This window comes from Coturnix japonica, chromosome 1 (genome assembly GCF_001577835.2).
Source record: "Coturnix japonica isolate 7356 chromosome 1, Coturnix japonica 2.1, whole genome shotgun sequence".
Taxonomy (NCBI): domain Eukaryota; kingdom Metazoa; phylum Chordata; class Aves; order Galliformes; family Phasianidae; genus Coturnix; species Coturnix japonica.
In genome coordinates this window covers 140,140,029-140,159,012 of record NC_029516.1, presented here as the reverse complement: position 1 = coordinate 140,159,012, position 18,984 = coordinate 140,140,029, and the positions used below count along the sequence as shown (strand labels likewise).

At 41.5% G+C, this 18,984-nt stretch overlaps 1 protein-coding gene across 2 annotated transcripts in view; it reads left to right on the top strand.

Annotated features, from left to right (window-relative positions):
• Window positions 1-18,984, top strand: part of PIBF1 (progesterone immunomodulatory binding factor 1) — a 127,680-nt gene that overhangs the window by 10,821 nt on the left and 97,875 nt on the right. For both annotated transcript variants that reach the window (XM_015851649.2, XM_032442063.1), the window contains exons 5-8: window positions 8,682-8,815; window positions 10,833-10,941; window positions 11,878-12,059; window positions 17,460-17,585. In XM_015851649.2, the coding sequence (XP_015707135.1) occupies window positions 8,682-8,815; window positions 10,833-10,941; window positions 11,878-12,059; window positions 17,460-17,585 (551 nt within the window). The remainder of the gene's footprint in view (window positions 1-8,681; window positions 8,816-10,832; window positions 10,942-11,877; window positions 12,060-17,459; window positions 17,586-18,984) is intronic.

The following is an 18,984-nucleotide window of genomic DNA, read 5'->3' as shown; positions in this document are numbered from 1 at the left end:
GTCTAAAGCAGAGTCCAAAGTTGTAAAATCTGTTGTGCCAACTCTGAAAATATGAAACAAATTTATCAAATGAGACAATTATTGCCTAACATTAGCTCTGTTGTGTTATGATAGTATGGCCTTAGTACTTTAATTTTATCAAGGATGTAAGCTGTTATTTGAGTCTGTGGTAATGCAGTGTGAGACATGAAAGACATGTAGAATGATTTTTTTTCCTCTTCTCATGATCCTTCATATTGTGCCCCGGTGGCGCAGTGGTAGGAATGCCGCGTTGCAACACCGGAGGCCCTGGGTTCGAATCCCCTGTGGCGCAAGTGGTAGAAGTGCCGCTTTGCTACACAGGAGGCTCAAATTCTGGGGGTTGGACTCGATGATCTCTAAGGTCCCTTCCAACCTGCACGAGACTATGGTACTATGATGATATTACATTTTAGTTCAAAAGCAAAGCAGGGTAGTTCTCTGAAAAGTACTTGCAGACCTGCTGTGGCTGGATTATTATTATTTTATTTTATTTTCATAAAATCAGGTCTTTAAATCCACTAAATCTTTTCTATACTTGCTGCCATGTTTTGGGGGGTTGCTGTTGTTCATAGAAAATGAGCATACTTTGCATAACATATCTAGCCTTATACAGAAGTGAGTACTGGGAAACTCAGTAGTTGCCTGGTGTTGTAATTTCTCAGTCAACAGTGTGCAAAATTCCAGCTGTACCAGCTATCATTTGCTTCTGTAAATATGGAATTGTCATTATAGCTTCATAAAAGAACTAATTTTCTAAGACTTGTTAAATCCATATGTTCTTTCTCTCTAGGCAATTCATAAAATCATTTGTAACAGAACAACTTTTTTTTTTTTTTTTGACTTCAGTATATAAAAATCACCCTTCGTGTATTTTTCACCTGCACTTGTATCCCTTAGGTATACAAAAACATACTCTGTTCAGAAGGAGCATAAGGTTTTAAGTGTGTACAGCCTCTGTTAGCAATAATTTAATTCTTGGTATGCGGAGCAGTAAGACCACTGAAACTCCACAGCTTTGTTACAAATTTCTCTTGTTGATTGCCTGTTACTGCTCTGAGTTAGCACTTAATAAAAGCCTGCTGAATCTGTAGGGCAGACACAGTAGGGTGGGAAGCTGCTTCTGACAACTGGTAGCAGAACAGTGTGTGAAAAGTGCACTTGAACACTAGAACATAATCTGATACAGCTAGTGTCAAAAGATCTTTGCTTCTTTTTTTGTTTTTAAAGTGAGCTACAGAAGTAATCTTGCAGACTTACTACTGTAGATGGCCGTATGCTACACAGATATTCTGATTCCAGATTCATCAGCAGTCCTAGGAGGAAGGCAGTGGAACTTGTAGAAGTGATCTTATGGTATTTCAGTGCTGATGGATCTGTTACCAGATGTATGGTGTGGTCTTTTTCAGTCCTCCTTTTCAGGTACTCAGTACTTATAGCTCAACTACCACCTTTGGAGGTACAGATAAAAAAATAAAAAAATAAAAAAAAATGTCCATCTGTAGAGTTGTATTGCCAGGAGCTTCCCAGAAACAGAACCGGCTCCTGGTGTGGGTGTTGCCATGTGTACTATTTTCAGTCCTGTGTTTCCAGAGTGTTTAGAACCTTCACTCAGCCAGATTCAATTTGCCACTGTCTCTCTCTCTCAAGGCTCAAAGAGTCTAAGAAGGAAATCCTGCTTTTCTTTTTAGCTCTACAAGATGAAGTATTGCTTTCTTCATCTTGGCTATGTATCTTGACAATGTTTTCCTGTAATTCAGTCTTCATACAGTTTTATCAGGGCTCCATTTTTGTAGCTATCATTAAATTTATTTATTTATTTATTTATTTTCTGTAGCGCTGCCTTCAGGATTTGGAATCAAATTTATGGTTTGACTGTTATCTAAAAGCTTTGATTAGCTGAAAGACAAAGCTGGATGCATGTAGGACAAAGACCTCTTCTAAGACCTTGTCTCTGAATCAAGATTACTAGCTGTCAGGTTTTACTAGACAAAGCTAATAATTTTATGGTGATAATGTTTCCCAGCTGGAGGAAGAATGTTTCTATAGCCTTCAAAGAATGTACTACTCTATTGCATTCAAAGGGTCAGTTGGCACTAGATGTGTCTGTGCTGTAAAACTGAGGCTCCTCTTGCCACCCCAGAAAGACTGTTTCCTAAGATTTCGTCTGAAGTTTCACATCTGTAATTAAAGGCAGTGCACTGGAAGCCTTCCCCAAAGCCTTCCCCATTCTTTCATGCAGTGCTTTAATTAACCGGCCTCTATGTTCTCTGGAAAAGGCAGATAAGGCTTCAGTTCTAGGTGGCATGTATGTCTCCTTCTCTTAATTATTAGTTATACTTATGTATGTTCTACCACAAACTATTAGCTTAGGGCAGTAGATTAACATTTTCAAGTTTCATGAAAACATATGTATTTATGAAAATTGTCTTTTCAGTTCAGTGTTTTTTTTACTTCCTTTGATATACAGCTGTGGCTATTATAGACTGCTAGTCATGGCTCTTAAGGACTAAAGGGCTTTTTTCTAGTCTCTAAGGCAGTGATCCCAGTGACCCTATTCACCTGAGAGCATTTCAAAGAAGAGCAGATACTCATCAGCTCTGATCCAGAGAAAAAGTGCTCTTGTGCTCTTCAGCTCTTTATGCTCTTCAGCATCTCCATCAGTGACATCGATGATGGGCTCAAGTGCACCCTCAGCAAGTTTGCTGATGACACCAAACTGAGTGATGCGGTAGACATGTTAGAAGGAAGTGAAGACATCCAGACAAACCTTAACAAACTCAAAATGTGGGTGTGTGTGAACTTTGTGAGTTCAACACATCAAAGAGCAAGGTTTTGCACTTGGGTCAGAGTAACCCCATATACGTATATAGACTTGCAGAAGAATTGAGAGTAGCGCTGCAGGGAAGGACCTGGGGGTCCTGGTGGATGAAGAACTGAACATGAGCCAGCAGTGTGTTTTTGCAGCTTGGAAAGCAAATGGTATCCTGGGCTCCATCAGAAGAGGGGTGGCCAGCAGGGACAGGGAGGTGATTGTCCTTCTCTGCTCTGCCTTTGTGAGACCCCATCTGGAGTACTGTGTCTCTAATACAAGAATACTTGTCCCTAATACAAGAAAGGGAGCTGTTGGAAAGGATCCAGATGAGGGCCACAAGGATAATCAGAGGGCTGGAGCACTTCCCCTGCAAAGACGGGATGAGAGAGCTGGGCTTGTTCAGCCTGGAGGAATGAAGGCTTTTTGGTGAGGTCCTCAGCATGTAGCAGACACATTGCGCACTGCAGCAGGGAACCATCTTGGCTGCTTGAGGGGCAGCCCTGCCAGGGAGCAGCTGGCATAGTCCTTTGCTGCTATCTGATGCTGAGTGGGCGGAGCCAGGGGCACTCTCATTGACAAGAAAGGGAGCAAGGATGACCCAGGGAAATACAGGTGGTGAATCTCAACTCTGTGCCTGGGAAAGCTGCGGAACAGATTTTCCTAGATCACTTGAGGAATGAGTATGTGATCCGAGACAGCCAGCATGGCTTCACCAGTGGAAGGCCATGCCTAACCAATCTGGTGGCCTTCTGTAATGGGGTGACAGCATCAGTGGACAAAGGGAAGGTGACCAATGTCATTTACCTGGACTTTAGCAAGGCCTTTCACTTGGTCCCCTACCACATTCTTATCTCCAAATTGTAGAGATGTGGATTTGATGTGTGGACCACCTCGTGGATAAAGAATTGGTTGAAAGGCTCTTTAGAAGGGACAGGCGAGGTAGGAAAGGTAGGGGAGTTGCCCTCTATGTCAAAGAGTGGATAGACTGTGAGGAGCTCCCTCTGAGAAACAGTCAGGAACAGGTTGAGAGCCTGTGGGTTAGAATTAGAGATTCTAATTAGAATTAGAGATTAGATTAGAGACTAATAAAGGTCAGCTGGTGTTAGTGGAATACTACAGGCCACCTGACCAAGGCGAGGCTGTAGATGAGGTTTTCTTGCTCCAGATGCAGGAGGCTTCATGCTCATGGACTCTCGTCCTGGTGGGGGACTTAAACCATCCGGACGTCTATTGGAAAGACCACAGGGCAAGCTGCAAGAGCTCCAGAAGGCTCATGGAATCCATTGATGATAACTTTCTGGTCCAGGTATTGGACAGACTGACCAGAGGTGAAGCACTGCTGGACCTGCTGCTCACCAATGTGGAGGAGATCATCAAACGCGTTATGGTTGGAGGCAGCCTGGGCTGCAGCGACCATGCCCTGGTCAAGTTTGTGATCTTGAGGGATGTGGGCCTGGCAAAGAGTGGGGTCAGGACCCTGAACTTCAGAAGAGCAAACTTCAAGCTACTCAATGGATTGTTGGCCAAGATCCCCTGGAGCTCTGTCCTTAAAGACAAGGATTTTGAGGAGAGCTGGATACTCTTCAAGAATGCCCTCCTGAAAGCACAAGAGGTCTCCATCCCTCTGAATAAGAAAGTGGGCAGATGAGGTAGGAAACCAGCATGGCTTGGCAAGGACCTGCTGAGTGAGGTGAGGGCAAAAAAAGGGACATACCAGCTCTGGAAACAAGGCCGTGTCACCTGGGAAGAATACAGGGATGCTGTCCGGACTTGCAGACGTGGGATCAGGAAAGCCAAGGCACAGGCAGAACTGAACCTGGCGAGGGATGTGAAAAACAATAGGAAGACATTCTACAGGTACATTGGCCAGAAGAGACAGGCCAAAATGGGTGTACCTTCTTTGATAAATCTAAAAGGAGAACTGGTTTCAAAGGATGAAGAGAAAGCTGAGCTAGTGAATGAGTTCTTTGCCTCAGTCTTCACTGGCGGGCAGGATTCTAGTCTTTCTCACGTCCCTGAGCCCTGCATCCCCAAACCTCTATGTGGGGACCAGGGAGGTCAATCCCTCCCCACCATAAGGGCAGAGCAAGTCTGAGTGCCTCATGAGACTGAATGAGTATAAGTCTATGGGGCCAGATGGTGTGCATCCCAGGGTTCTGAAGGAGCTAGCTGGGGTGGTTGCTGAGCCGCTTTCCATCAATTTTGAGAAGTCGTGGCTGTCAGATGAAGTCCCAGATGACTGGAGGAAGGGTCACGTCACTCCTGTATACAAGGGGAGCAGGGAGGACCCGGGGAAATACAGGCCAGTGAGTCTCATCTCTCTGAGACTCACAGCAAGTTTGCTGACAACACCAAGCTGAGTGGTGTGGTTGACATGGAGGAAGGAAGGGATGCCATTCAGAGGGACCTTGGGTGAACCTAATGAGGTTCAACACAGCAAAGTGCAAGGTTTTGCACTTGGGCCGGAAGTATCCCAGGCACCTGTACAGACTGGGAGGAGTAGTCCTTGAAAGCAGCTTGGCAGAAAAGGACCTGGGGGTCCTGATGGACGAGAAACTTAACTTGAGCCAGCAATGTGCTCTTGCAGCCTGGAAGGCCAATGGTATCCTGGGTTCCATCAGAAGAGGGGTGGCCAGCAGGGAGAGGGAGGTGACTGTCCCTCTCTTCTCTGCTCTTGTGAGGCCCCATCTGGAGTACTATGGAGCTCTCAGTACAAGAAAGACGGAGTGCTGTTGGAAAGGGTCTAGAGAAGGGCCATGAAGATGATAAGGAGGCTGGAGCACCTCCTCTACAAAGACAGGCTGAGGGAGCTGGGCTTGTTCAGCCTGGAGAAAAGAAGGCTGTGGGGTGACCTCATTGCAGCCTTTCAGTACCTGAAGGGAACCTATAATCAGGAGGAGAGTGAACTCTTTGAAAGGGGCCGATAATAGCAGGACAAGGGGAAATGGTTGTAAGTTGAAAGAGGGAAGATTTAAGTTGGATGTTAGGGGGAAGTTCTTTACTAGGAGAGTGGTGAGGTCCTGGAACAGGCTGCCCAGGGAGGTTGTAGATGCTCTGTCCCTGGAGGTGTTCAAGGCCAGGTTGGATGGGGCCCTGGGCAACCTGATCTAGTAAATGTGGAAGTTTGGTGGCCCTGGCAGGCAGGGGCGTTGGAGCTTCATTATCCTTGAGGTCCCTTCCAACCCAGGTCATTCTGTGATTCTGATTCTGTGATGTCGCGTTCACCTCCTACTTTCCGGACTTCTTGTTGCCCTCCTGGGTGTTGGTGACCGCAATCTTATTGAGGGCCCCTCCCCTGGACTCAGGGGCGCTTCCCCTGGATCTTGGAGCCACTCCTCTGGACCTCTTTCCTCCTCTTCTCTTACAGTGACTGCTTCCTCTACTTTCTCCTCTTTCTTCTGTTCTAACTGAGTCAAGATTCATTTCATTTTCTGTCCTCTTACAGGGGCAACTGACATCAATTCTGGTGCCTCCTGTGGTTGATCAGGTTGGTCAGTTCTGATGCTCTCACTCTCCAGCTTGGCTCGGAGTCTGTCTCATTTGATTATGAGGATATTTAGTTCAGATTCAAGCATGACTCGATGAGCCTGAATTCTGTTTAGTTCAATTTGGAGACTGAATTTGTTGTGCTGGAAGGTGTCTCACTCAGTTCGGATTATGTCCTGTTCAGACTTGAGGATGTCTTCTCAGGACGGGCTCTAGGGTGTCTCAATTGGACTGGAGGGTTTCTTGTTGAAATTAAATGTTGTCAAGTTGGATTGAAGGGTGTCTCCCTCAGTTCAGAGGGCATCTCTCTTGCGTTGAAGGCTTACCATTCAGACTGGAGGATGTTCTATTGAGATTGGAGACTGCTGAGTTTGGATTGCAGGGAGTCTCTTTTGATTTGGAGGGCATCTCTCTCAGATTGGAGGGAGTCCCACTCAGATTGGAGGATGTCTCTCTTGGACTGGAGGGTGTCTCGCCTTTATTGGAAGTCTTTTCTCTCGACTAGGATACTTTCTTGCTCAGCCCAGAGCTACTTTCTCTCAGTCTATCCTGGAAGCTATGCTTTTTGGCTTGAGACTCTCTTGCTCATTCTGTACTGTCTCCCTGAGACTCCCCCTTTCAGCTCTGAGACACTCTTTCAGCAAGGTGACTCTATTTCAGAAACTCTCTCCCTCTCTGGGGTAGTATTAAATAAGGCCTGATCAGCATTAGCCAGGCCCCAAATCATTTGTGCCTCCTCAGATCTGCCTGAGACACAACATTTCTGTCTTAATTATGTGTTTAGGCTCTCGGGGTCTTTCAGGTGTTCAGGAGTAAAGTTCCATGACACCGAGGATGTCCATCTCTCTAAAGTCTCTCCCAAGCCTCTCCACACTCCCTGCCACTCAGTATTCTCTGGCTCTGGGGAAGGCTTCTTCAAAATATAATAAATACAGATACTGAGTGAAATGATGAGGAGTACATTCAGGGAGATGAACAACGTGTTCAGATGAGCATTCAAAAAATGCATAAAGGTTTCAAAGGAGAGAATGTGAGCATGCTTTAAAATCTCACATTCTTTAAGTGTCATGGTTTTATGATCATCAGTATTCCACATCATCACATCATGTAGTGTATTGGGAATTAACCGTTAATGGCCCAGTTCCACGCAGCAAAGAGAAGAAGCTGCATTCCCCAGAAGACTGTTTGCTGTGCTGATATCATTCCTGCACAGGGGGAACGCATATAAGGCGGTGTTGGGTCATCTGACATTCTCTTGCTTCCCTTCAGCTTTTCTCTTCGCTGCTCTTCTTCTCTGCTGCCCGTCCTGACTGTGCAATTACTGTAAGGCCTACAGCTTTCAGATACTCTCTCATTATATCTGATTTATTGGCTTCAATTCTAATTATCTTGCATTCCGATACCATATTTAGTAAATTAGTTTGTTTCTACTCAGATTGTTGCCACTGTTTTTTCCTAATTATTTTGGGGTCCCCTGTTTCCCTTCTCTGGAGGTGTGGATTTTATGAAGTCCGTCTGCCCCACTAGTCATGGAATTGGGTCGAACCAGCCCATAAACCGCTGACAGTAAGATTAGCAGCTCCCTCTGCAAACAGGTTTAAAAAAGAAAGCAGAATTATTTTTTTTTCTCTTAACAGAAGTCATTAGCAGTGTTCAAAGTTTACAAATTTCTCTAAATATTGGGAGTCTACCTGGACTTTCAATGTCAAGTCTTCAGTGAGCATATGCGAATGAGAGAAACTTTCCTAAAAAAGCTCTCTGAGAGCAAAGAGAGATTTGTTCTAAAAGCTGAAAAGCTCTCCCCACATTCTCCACCAAGAATGTCTACGGTTTACAGGCTGATTTGGCCAAGTTCTATGAGTAGCGGGGAGCAGGGATCAAGAGATCCACACCTCCAGGAAAGGGGAAAATGGAAAAAGGGTGGAGAGAGGGCCCCCAAAACTAAGCAGCGGCAACAATCTGAGGGGAAACAAACTAATTTACTAAATAAAATATCAGAATGCAAGATACACACTATAATACAACATAATAAAATAGAATTGGAGCTAATAAAAGAAATACAATGGGAGAGTATTTGAAATATTGTAAAAGTAGTATGGCTTCTGTTTCGTAGGAGCACATAGTGTACAAACCTGTACTGTATATGAGGGCTACTGGTGCTCTACAGAGGTGGACTAGTGGACAGAAGCCTTAGGAAAAAATAGGTACATTAATCAATTATTTGATAGATGTCCAGATACTTAGAGAAATTGAAATAGTACCATCTCAGCATTTGTAAGTGGACTTTTCAACTTTTAGTCCATGTATGTTTGAAGTAATTATCAGTGTAGCTGAGGTCATTTTGACATGTCTTACCTTCTAGAGCTATGAAAATGAGAGGCGAAGTCGGTCAGAACTTGAGGTTAAATGTCAGCGCTTAATACTGGAACTGGCTGATACCAAGCAGATGATTCAACAAGGTGATTACAGACAAGAGAACTATGATAAAGTAAAATGGTAGGTATCTCTATACTTAAAGTTTTCTACTAACATACAAATATTAATAGATAGCTCTCCAGTTTTGTCAGTCAGGATTGAAGTTCAATTTCATGATTTTTTTATTTTTTTTTTAAACTCATATGCACCTCCTCCCAACTAATGGCTTAATTGTCTTTTGTAGAATAAAATGAAAAACACTTCAAAATCTGATGCATCAAATTAACTTTCTAAAAGTTTATATTCTTAATTTACTGTATTTTCAGAAGAGCCTACCAGTTGCATTTTATCTGAAGATGTGGGAGCTGTTGATATTAAACATTTTAAAACAAATACATTTTTTTCAGGGTTTAAAAGCTATAATTTAACAGAGGGCCCCATGCTAAACTGCAGTGTGACCGCACAGTAAAGAGAGAGTAGGACCTTGGAAATTCACGCTTGAGGTCTTAAATGTTAGCATTTAACCATAAATCTGAAAGGATTTTTATAAGAAGTCAGATTCTAAAATTCTACTTTCTAGAAAATCTTATGATAACCTTTGGTTTAACTGCAGAAAGATCAAGTGTCTCTCTCCATTTAAAAAAAAAAAAAAAAAAAAAAGAGTTCTTGCCTATGCTTTGAATGCCCATATCGTAAACAAAAGAGTGAAAATGGACTTTTTCTAAATATACTCATAGACATGTATTTCACAGTCCAGCTCCTGGATGGCTTTTTCAGTGTACTTATAACTACACTTGGTAGATTTGTTGGAAGATGGATTCAAAATGAGATTTACAAATAGAAAACACTCTTCAGTGTTTTTTCACTCAGTTCCTTGTTCATGTTGAATGCGGTCAAATACTGTGACTGAAACAAATGACTGTGCCACTAACCCATCTGAAAGAGAGCCTGTCTTCTGGATAACTGTTTACAACCATATATACTAAAACAACTTTGGAATCTACTTGGAAGCTTGTTGCAAATAGGATGGATTGATGCTATGGTTTGCTTCCTGTGTGCAACTGCATCTTATTAAATGAATTGTAATAACTTTCTTGTGAAAGGACCCAGTGTTTAACAGTGTACATTTAAAATAAGTCTTGAGTTGAAAAAGACATGAATGAACGTGCCAGAACTATATTTGAGAGTAGGCTGTATTCATCTAGGTAGGCACAGACGAAGGGGAGGGGTAAAGCGTTACTGGCATGCCTGCATCAGGATATTTGGGAGCATTACAGGAGTTAATCACTTCCAGACTCATTTCTGCCTTTAAAAATTCTGTGTTAAATCTTCTGGTTCTTGAGTACTAAAAGTTATCTCAGTTTTAAAACTATGCAATGCAATATAAAGGTGGTTAGATTGTTTTCCAAACTGCAGGCTTATACAGGCTCATTCATTCCACTGTTCTGACAGGATTAGATACAGTGGTGATGAAGGGCTGCCTCTTTGTACATATGGAAATCAGAGTTATTGAGGACACCAGCATAAACTTTGCAAGTGTGTTATATGAATTCTTCATGTGAGAAGAATAGTACAGCTCCCACTGGCATCAAGTGACAGTGTACAGGGGAGAGAAGAAGATGAAAACAATTCTACTTTGCTTTCTGTCTGATTAGGAAAGCATCTGAGTAGGATGAAGACTAAGGTCTAATCAGACTAACGTCTCTATGCAAATTCAGTGTCTACAAAAGATTCAAGAGAGTGTCATAGGAAATAGCATAAAAACTTGACAAAACTAAAAGGTTGGGCAAGAGTGCTTAAAACTCATTGCTAATTGGAGAACTGAATAGCCCAAAGTTACACTAGAGAAGAATAATCAGAAGCGAATGAAATAACTTAGGATAGAAATTCAGAATTACTGTGCTATAATGCTGGATTATTGTTTAAATACTTAAGAAAATTCTTTCCTATAATATGATTCAATCACAAGAGCTAGTAACTAAGAAAGATTATCATTAATGGTGGAATTCAATGTCGTGAATTGAAAGAAGCTGGAGAAATTAAAAACGAAGATGATTCTTATTCATTACATCTTACATGTTTTACCTGATTTTCACAGTGAACGAGATGTATTTGAACATGAATTGTCAGAACTCAGAAGAAAATATGAAATACTGGAGATGTCACATAAAGCACAGACTAAAGAAAGAAATGATTTATCAAAGGAGGTAAATATTAAACTTCCTATTTTTTCTAACTGTCGTTTGTCACCTTCAGCGATGGTTCTCCGTTGAGCACTTTTGATTCAAAGAACTCAGAGACACATATGCAGTGTTCTTAAATCCACTACCTTGATCTGTATGATTTCAAGAGCTTATTCTAGTACAAGCTTCCATTACTCAGTATCCATTATTGCTATTTCTGCATCTAAATTATTTATAGGGAAGATTTCTTCACTTAACCTCTAGGATTAATTTTTCATCCTAAACTAGTTATGAGTTAGTGAGTCACACAAAACTCTCAGCATCACTAAATAATCTTTATTTTCATCTGAGGTAGGTGTAGCTTCACAACTTTTCAGGAGTGAGAGAGTTTTTACTGAATCTCAAGAAATTATTTGTTTTCTGTTACAGTTGTCTAATTTTTGGATGGTTTGTAGCTCAGTGCAGCTTCCATGTAAAAACAAGACCGTTTTTTAAGCTGAGTTTATGTGTAGAAATCTTCCCAGGAGAGTATACAGCTGTGTTTATACAGCAGGTATTCTAGGGGAGGAGAAATTTTGAGAATGTTGTAGCCAATATGGCTGTGGATTCACACCAAGACTCAAAGTCAGTATGTGTTATTTCTGATTTAGTACTATCAGTACTATTCTGTACTATCACTACTTAATTCCGCACTGTTAGTAGATACTCAGGAACATTAAAGGACGTTTTGCATCTTTTCAGGGAACAACTATGAGAAATCATGAAAATTCATAAAATCAATTTTATTGAAGTCTTTTTTCAGCACAGGACTTGATCACCGTATGTTAAGTGTAATTTTAAGTATAGCTTTTTTTCAGTTCAATGGATTTACAAGGGAATTAAAATGAAAAAGTATGTACATGTATGTTGGTTAAATATTTATCTTTAAGTTCATGTTACAGTGTTATTTTTAATTCATAGCTGGCAACTATACAACAATCCCTCAACCTCTTGCAAAAAGATAAAGATTATCTTAATCGCCAGAACATGGAGCTTAGTGTTCGCTGTGCACATGAAGAAGATCGTCTTGAAAGGCTTCAGATTCAGTTGGAGGATGCCAAGAAAGCTAGAGAAGAAATGTATGAAAAATATGTTGCATCCAGGTAAGTTCTGTGTTCAGTTCTGTCAGTAGTCAAGTATGTTTTACTGTTTTGCCTTGTTTCTCGCAAAAACGCTGTTTAAAATTTTTAAGCTTCCAAAAGTTGTGCATTGATTCCATATTTGTGGAACTAGAAAAAGAACTTTTCTTGGTACTGGCAACTGTTTATTTCTTAAAAATGTCAGTGCTACAGAGTCTCATATCAAAATATCTGTATTCGTCTCTTTAGATAAAGATTTATTTAGGTAACTTCAATAGCAAAATAGAGAAAAGTGATTCTAAGTGCCAGTGTTGCACCTCTTTTTTTTTTTTTTTTTTTTTCCCCAAAAATGTCTCATACCAAACTAGGAGTATTTGAAAGATAGTCTAATTTGGAGAATAAAATATTTTTACAAACATCTAAAATTGGATGTGGTGTGTTTCGTATTGGCTCTCGGTCATTCACATCTCAAGTTTGAATGCAGATGCTCTAACAGTAGACTTCAGAAACAAATTAGTCACTGTGTGCTAGCCACGATGATAAGTAGTGTCAAGTTTTTATGTTATTTCAGTTGCTGTAGGTTTATGTATACAGAGTCAAGTAGAAAATTTTACGTTATTTAGCAATGTCTTGCTTCATGTATAGCACTATACAATAGAATTTCTAATCATATTTAGATTTTTCCTACTCAGAATTCAAGGTTATCCAATTCATGTAGTTTCCCTACATTCAGATGATAAATAACACTTCACAATCTAGCCTGAAATGGCATCAGATATTTGCTTACATGTACTTTGTTAGTAGTCAGCAAAATCCTTAGAACATCACAGAATATCGAAACATAGAATCAGAAGTCCGGAAAGGACCTATAAGATCATCTACTCAAACTGTCCTCCTATCACCATTACTACCCACTAAACTACTAACCTATATCTCGTAGCTCCTCATCCAGATGCCTCTTAAACACTGCCAAGAACAGCGACTCCACCACCTCCCTGGGCAGCCGTTCTAGTGCCTGACCAAGCTCTCAAAGAAAAAGTTTTTCCTTCTATCTAATCTATATAATCGGGTCTGTTTGTTGCCTGGGAGAAGAGGCCAAACCCCTCCTCATCACAGCCTCCCTTCAGGAAGTTGTAGAGTGCAGTGAGGGCTTTCCTGAGCCTTCTCTTCTCCAGACTGACCAATCCCAGCTCCCTCAGCCATTTCTACAGACCTCTCACCAGTTTTGTTTCCCTTCTCTGGGCACTTTCCAGTGCCTCAGTGCCTTTCTTGTAGTGAAGGGCCCAGAACTGCACACAGTACTTGAGGTGCAGCATCACCACAGTAGAGTACAGGGGGATGATTACCTCCCTGCTCCTGCTGGCCATGCTATTTCTACTGCAGGTCAGGATGGATGGCACTGGCCTTCTTGGCCACCTGGGTGCACTGCTGGCTCATGTTCAGCTGAGCATCAACCAGTGCCCCCTGGTCCCTTTCACAGTCATCCAGCCACTCAGCTCCAAGACTGTAGCACTCCGTGGGTTCACTGTGGCCAAAGTGCAGGACCCAGCACTTGGCCTTGTTGGACCTCATCCTATTGGCCTCAGCCCAGTGATCCAGCTTATCTAGATCTCTCTGAAGGGCCTCCCTACCCTCAGGCAGATCAACACCACCTCCCAACTTGGTGTTATCTGCAAACTTACTGAGTATACACTCAGTCCCCTCATCTAGGTCATCAATGAAGATATTAAACAAGATGGGCCCCAGTACCGACCCCTGGGGGACACCACTTGTAACAGGTTGCCAGCTGGACTTAACTCCATTAACCACTACCCACTGGGCATGGCCTTCTATCCAGTTCCTTACCCAAAGAAGGGTATACCAATCCAGACCACAGGCAGACAGTTTCCCCAGGAGAATACTTTGAGAGACCAAGTCAAAGGCTTTGTTGAAGTCTAGGTAGACTACATCAACAGCCTTTCCCTCATCTACCAGTCTGGTCACATGGTCATAGAAGATTTGGTTGGTCAAGTACGATCTGCCTTTCATGAATGCATTCTGGCTGGGCCTGATCCCCTGAATGCCATGTATGAGCCGTGTGATCTTACCCGAGATTATTTTCTCCATAACTTTCTCTGGTACTGAGGTCAGGCTGACAGGCCTGCAGTTCCCCAGATCCTCCTTATGGCCCTTCTCATAGATGGGAATCGCATTAGTAAGCTTCCAATCCTGAATCACCAGGTGTGTATTCTGCGTACCATCCCAGACTTCCAGGTCAGGGCATAAAGTGCCCTGAGGATAACTGTTGCCACTATTGAAGGCAGATGTAAAGAAAGCTTTGAGAAGCTCAGCGTCTTCCTTTTCTATAGTGGTCACGTTCCCCACTGCATCAAGTAAAGGATGGAAATTCTCCTTGGTTCTTCTCTTGTTGTTTATATATTTTCGCAAAAGGATTTCTTATTCTCTTCTACTGCAGCGGCCAATATGAATTCAAGCCTGGCTTTTGCCTTCCTAACTTCCTTCCTGCATACCTTACTGTCGGAGTCGGCGGGAGAAATGCAAACGACCATACCTGTCATTGACATATGATCAGCAAATCTCGTTTATTGCTTCGGCTACGTGTACATTTATAGTGCAGATAATTAGCTCATACATAGTGCAAAAGCAGAGCTCATCATTGGTTCCCAATTACATGTCACCCTTTCACGGGTTAAGTATCTTTGTAACTTGTAGTTATCGTCCTGATAGCTACTCCCTTGCTGAGTTCCCAAAACCATGGCCAACTTCTCACCACCATCACACATCCCATTGTTCTCGTTGTCCTTGCAGATGGCACGGCTGCTTGGTCAGCTGCACAGTGTCTACGTGACCCTTCTCAGCTAGCCAGTTGTCAATAAAACTCTCCACACCTTACCAACTTCCTTGTAATCTCCCCAAGTAGTCAGTCCCTTCTTCCAGTGACTGAGACTCTCAGAGACATAGACTTTTTTTCTCAGAGTTCTGACAGAAGTACCCAGTTCATCCACGCTGGTCTTCTTCCCCCGTGGCTTGCCTTATAGTACACAGGAACAGCCTGTTCTGTGCCTTTACAGTTTTCATCTTCAGGAGCATCCAAGCTTCCTGGACCCCTTTACCCTTCCGGAGTGACTCCCAAGGGACCCCTGCAGCAAGTGTCCTGAACAGGTCAAAATTCGCCCTCTGAAAGTTTAAGGTAGAAGTTTTTCTAGTCACCCTTCTGATGTCACCAAGAATAGCAACTTCTGTATTTTCGTGGTTGCTCTGCCCAAGACAGACATACCTCCCACCAGTCCTTCTCTGTTAGTGAAGAGCAGGTCTAGCAGGGCACCACCCCTGGTAGGCTCTCGGACCAACCAGCTGCGTAAGGAAGCTCTCTTCCACACACTGTAGAAACCTCTTGGACTGCTTCCTCTGCGCTGTATTATATTTCCAACATATATCAGGGAAGTTGAAGTCTCCCATGAGAACAAGTGCTGGTGATCACGCAACTTCTGCAAGCTGCTCATAGAATTCCTCATCCTTCTCTTCATCCTGATAACAGACCCCCCCCCAATCTATCACACCTACAGGCCTTTCCCCTGATCCTTACAAACATGCACTTCATTCTGAAGCCCAAGCTCTTCAACATCAAAACTCTCTTTAATATAAAGGGCCACACCACCACCCTTCCTTCCTCCTCTATCCCTTCTGAAGAGCTTGTAGCCATCCATCGCAGCACTGCAGTCATGGGAGCAGTCCCACCATGTTTTGGTTATACCAACTAAGTCATAGTTAGTCTGCTGCTTGATTCCTTGTATAACTTATTTGATGTGTTCTAAATATGATTCTCCTGTAACTACCAACAGACAAACTGTTTTCTAAACAGGCATTTAAGAGCACTGTACTGAAATTATCAGATATAGGGTGACTTTAAAGTCTTGCCACAGGAGAGAAAGTCTAATTTCTTCACCTATAGAAATAGTAAGTAGCTATGGTAGCAGCAAGCAGTAATGGTAATAGCAAGTTATTGTCATCCAAGTACTGAGAAAATAATAATGCTAGTTGATTCTGTATGAGTTGTATGCTGCAATTCTGGTCTTCACCATTCATTTATTTTGTGTGTACTGAAATGTACAGTACACGAAGAACTAAAAAAAATATGTTAATGGAGACCTTACATTGAAGTTTAATGTGTATTTTGGGATCATTAACTTCTTAATTGTATCAAAGACCTTCTTCACAAAATACCTTGCTACAGAGTGGTACACTTGAGGAAGGAAGGGAGAAGTATTTACTTTTACCTTGAAAAGTGAACTGAAATTTTGTGTTTTATTAAAAAGCAAACATGAAAACTTGAACAGCGTGCATTCTAAAAAAAGTGAAGACTTTCAGGCTTTTGTGTAATGCAAAGGAATTTTTTGCGAACTCGAGTACTGGTTTCTAAAAAGTACAAGCTATGCATCAAATCCCAGATTCAAAACTATTTTATGGTTGAAATGCATGCTTAGTATAAGGAAAATAATAAAAGCATATCTATTCCCAGACCTGTAATGTCTAACAGTGGCTTCACTACAAATTGATTATTCTTGGATAGCAGCTAAACGCTACAGAGTTTAACATCCCTTTAACTGTTAAGTAGAATCATAGAATTTCTCAGGTTGGAAAAAGCCTTCAAGACCATCAAGTATAACCACAACCTACCCACACTACCCTACAGTACAAGTCTTTATAGTTTTGCAAGAGCAGTTCTGTATGGGATTTCCTCCATTCTCATATGAACTTCCAAATTTACAAAAAAGAAAGATGACAACATTAATCTGAAATGAAGTAATTTGTAATTTTTCAATGTCTTCTGCTTAAAAAACGTAATTATTTATTTCAAGTAATTTATTTGTGACAATGACAGGATGAGTACTGAAACCTTTGTTTTTTTCCTTCTCTACTTCACAAATGTCTACAGCATGTAATCTTCAAAGTTTATTGTGATGTTTACACTCAGATGAGAGGTGCAAATAATACAAATTAACATCTTGTTGTAACTTGGAAGTATTCTGAGTTACTAAGTAAATTTACCCTTCCTACTGATTAAGAATCTAGAAAATTTTGGAAAGCGAGGAATTAAGAACATTTTCAGTGGTTAATTAATATAAACACTTGCAGAAATTCTTTGCCACCCTATTAAAGAATGGTTAGTGTTAAGTTGCATGATAAATCAATGTTAGACTACATATATATTTTACAGTTTGCAGGAAGCTGTTATTCCTGGTCAATTTTTCAGTAAATTTACAGAGCAATATAGGCTGGTATTTATTCTAAGCAAACTGGCAGGAAAACAAATAAGAATTAAAATATTGAACTGTAAAATATGCTTGTACTGCTGTACCTGATGTTTTGGTATTTTGGTCATGCAATTCATTTTATGTTCGTTTGTCATGTGCTTATTTACAGGGACCACTATAAAACAGAATTTGAAAAGAGATTGCATGAGGAATTGGAACAAATAAGATTGAAAACAAATCAAGAAATTGAGCAGCTTCGAAGTGCTTCGAAAGAGATGTATGAACGTGAAAACAGGTAGGTAAGATATGGCATTAACAAAATTGGGGCAGAAACTTGCAAATACTTCAAGTTGACTGGTATTAAATGAGAAATGAAGTTGTTTTAAAATTGATGTGAATCTAGTAAGTGTTAATAAGAAATGATTTTTATGTTGAACATACTGTGTTATGGTAATTATGAATATTTATTATAAACAGATTTACACCGACAGTGTCAATTAAAATAGCTATTAAAATTCTTCTAGATAAACATGAGTAGTTTGATGTTTATTCAGCTGTGTAGTGATAATTAATTCAAACCAAATGTGTTGATTTTTTTTTCTTTTTTTGTCATTTTGTATGAACGGTCTTGAAACCATAAAGGAAGGTATCGACGTAGAAAGTAAAGCAGAAAAAATGAGATAAACTAATAAGACATGTTTTAAAAATTAGTCTGAGACTTATAGCATTGTCATTTACAAAAGCATTCATTTCTTGTAGAGTATTATAAAATTGTCTTTTGAAGAAGTTCCTAGTCCTACAAAGACCTACAGACTGAATTTTCTAGACATGTTGTCTTGTTAAATACCATGGAATTACGTGTAGTATTAGGCATATATGTCTTTACAAGTCCATGGGGGATGGATTGCACCCTAGAGTGCTGAGGGAGTTGGCGGATGTGGTTGCCAAACCACTCTCCATCATTTTTCGGATGTCCTGGCTAACCAGGGATGTCTCGGTGGATTGGAGCCTGGCAAATGTGATGCCCATCTTCAGAAAGGGCCGGAAAGATGATCCTGGTAGCTACAGGCCTATCAGTCTCACCTTGGTATCAGGGAAAGTTATGGAAGGAATAATCTCAGGAACCATCACGGACCAATTAGAGGTCAACCAGGGGATCAGGTCCAGTCAGTATGGGTTTATGAACAGTAGATCCTGTCTGACAAACCTGATTTCATTCTATGACATGGTGACCCGCTTAGTGGATAAGGGTAAGGCTGTTAATGTGGTCTACCTGGACTTCAGTAAGGCTTTTGACACTGTCCCCTATAACATTCTCGTGGAGAAGCTGGCTGCCCATGGTCTGGATGGGTGTATGCTCTGCTGGGTGAAGCCCCACCTCGTGTACTGTGTTCAGTTTTGGGCACCTTGGTACAAAAAGGACATGGAGGTACTGGAGCAGGTCCAGAGAAGGGCAGTGAGGCTTGTGAAGGGCTTGAAAAATCAGAAAAAGGAGAGGCTGAGGGAGCTGGGACTGTTTAGTTTGAGGAAAAGGAGGCTGAGGGGAGACCTTATTGCTCTCTTCCAGTATCTGAAAGGTGCTTACAGTGAGAGCTGGGCAAGTCTTTTCTCAGTGGTGACAGATGACAGGATGAGGGGAAATAGCCTCAAGTTGCAACAAGGTATGTTTAGGTTGGATGTCAGGAAACACTTCT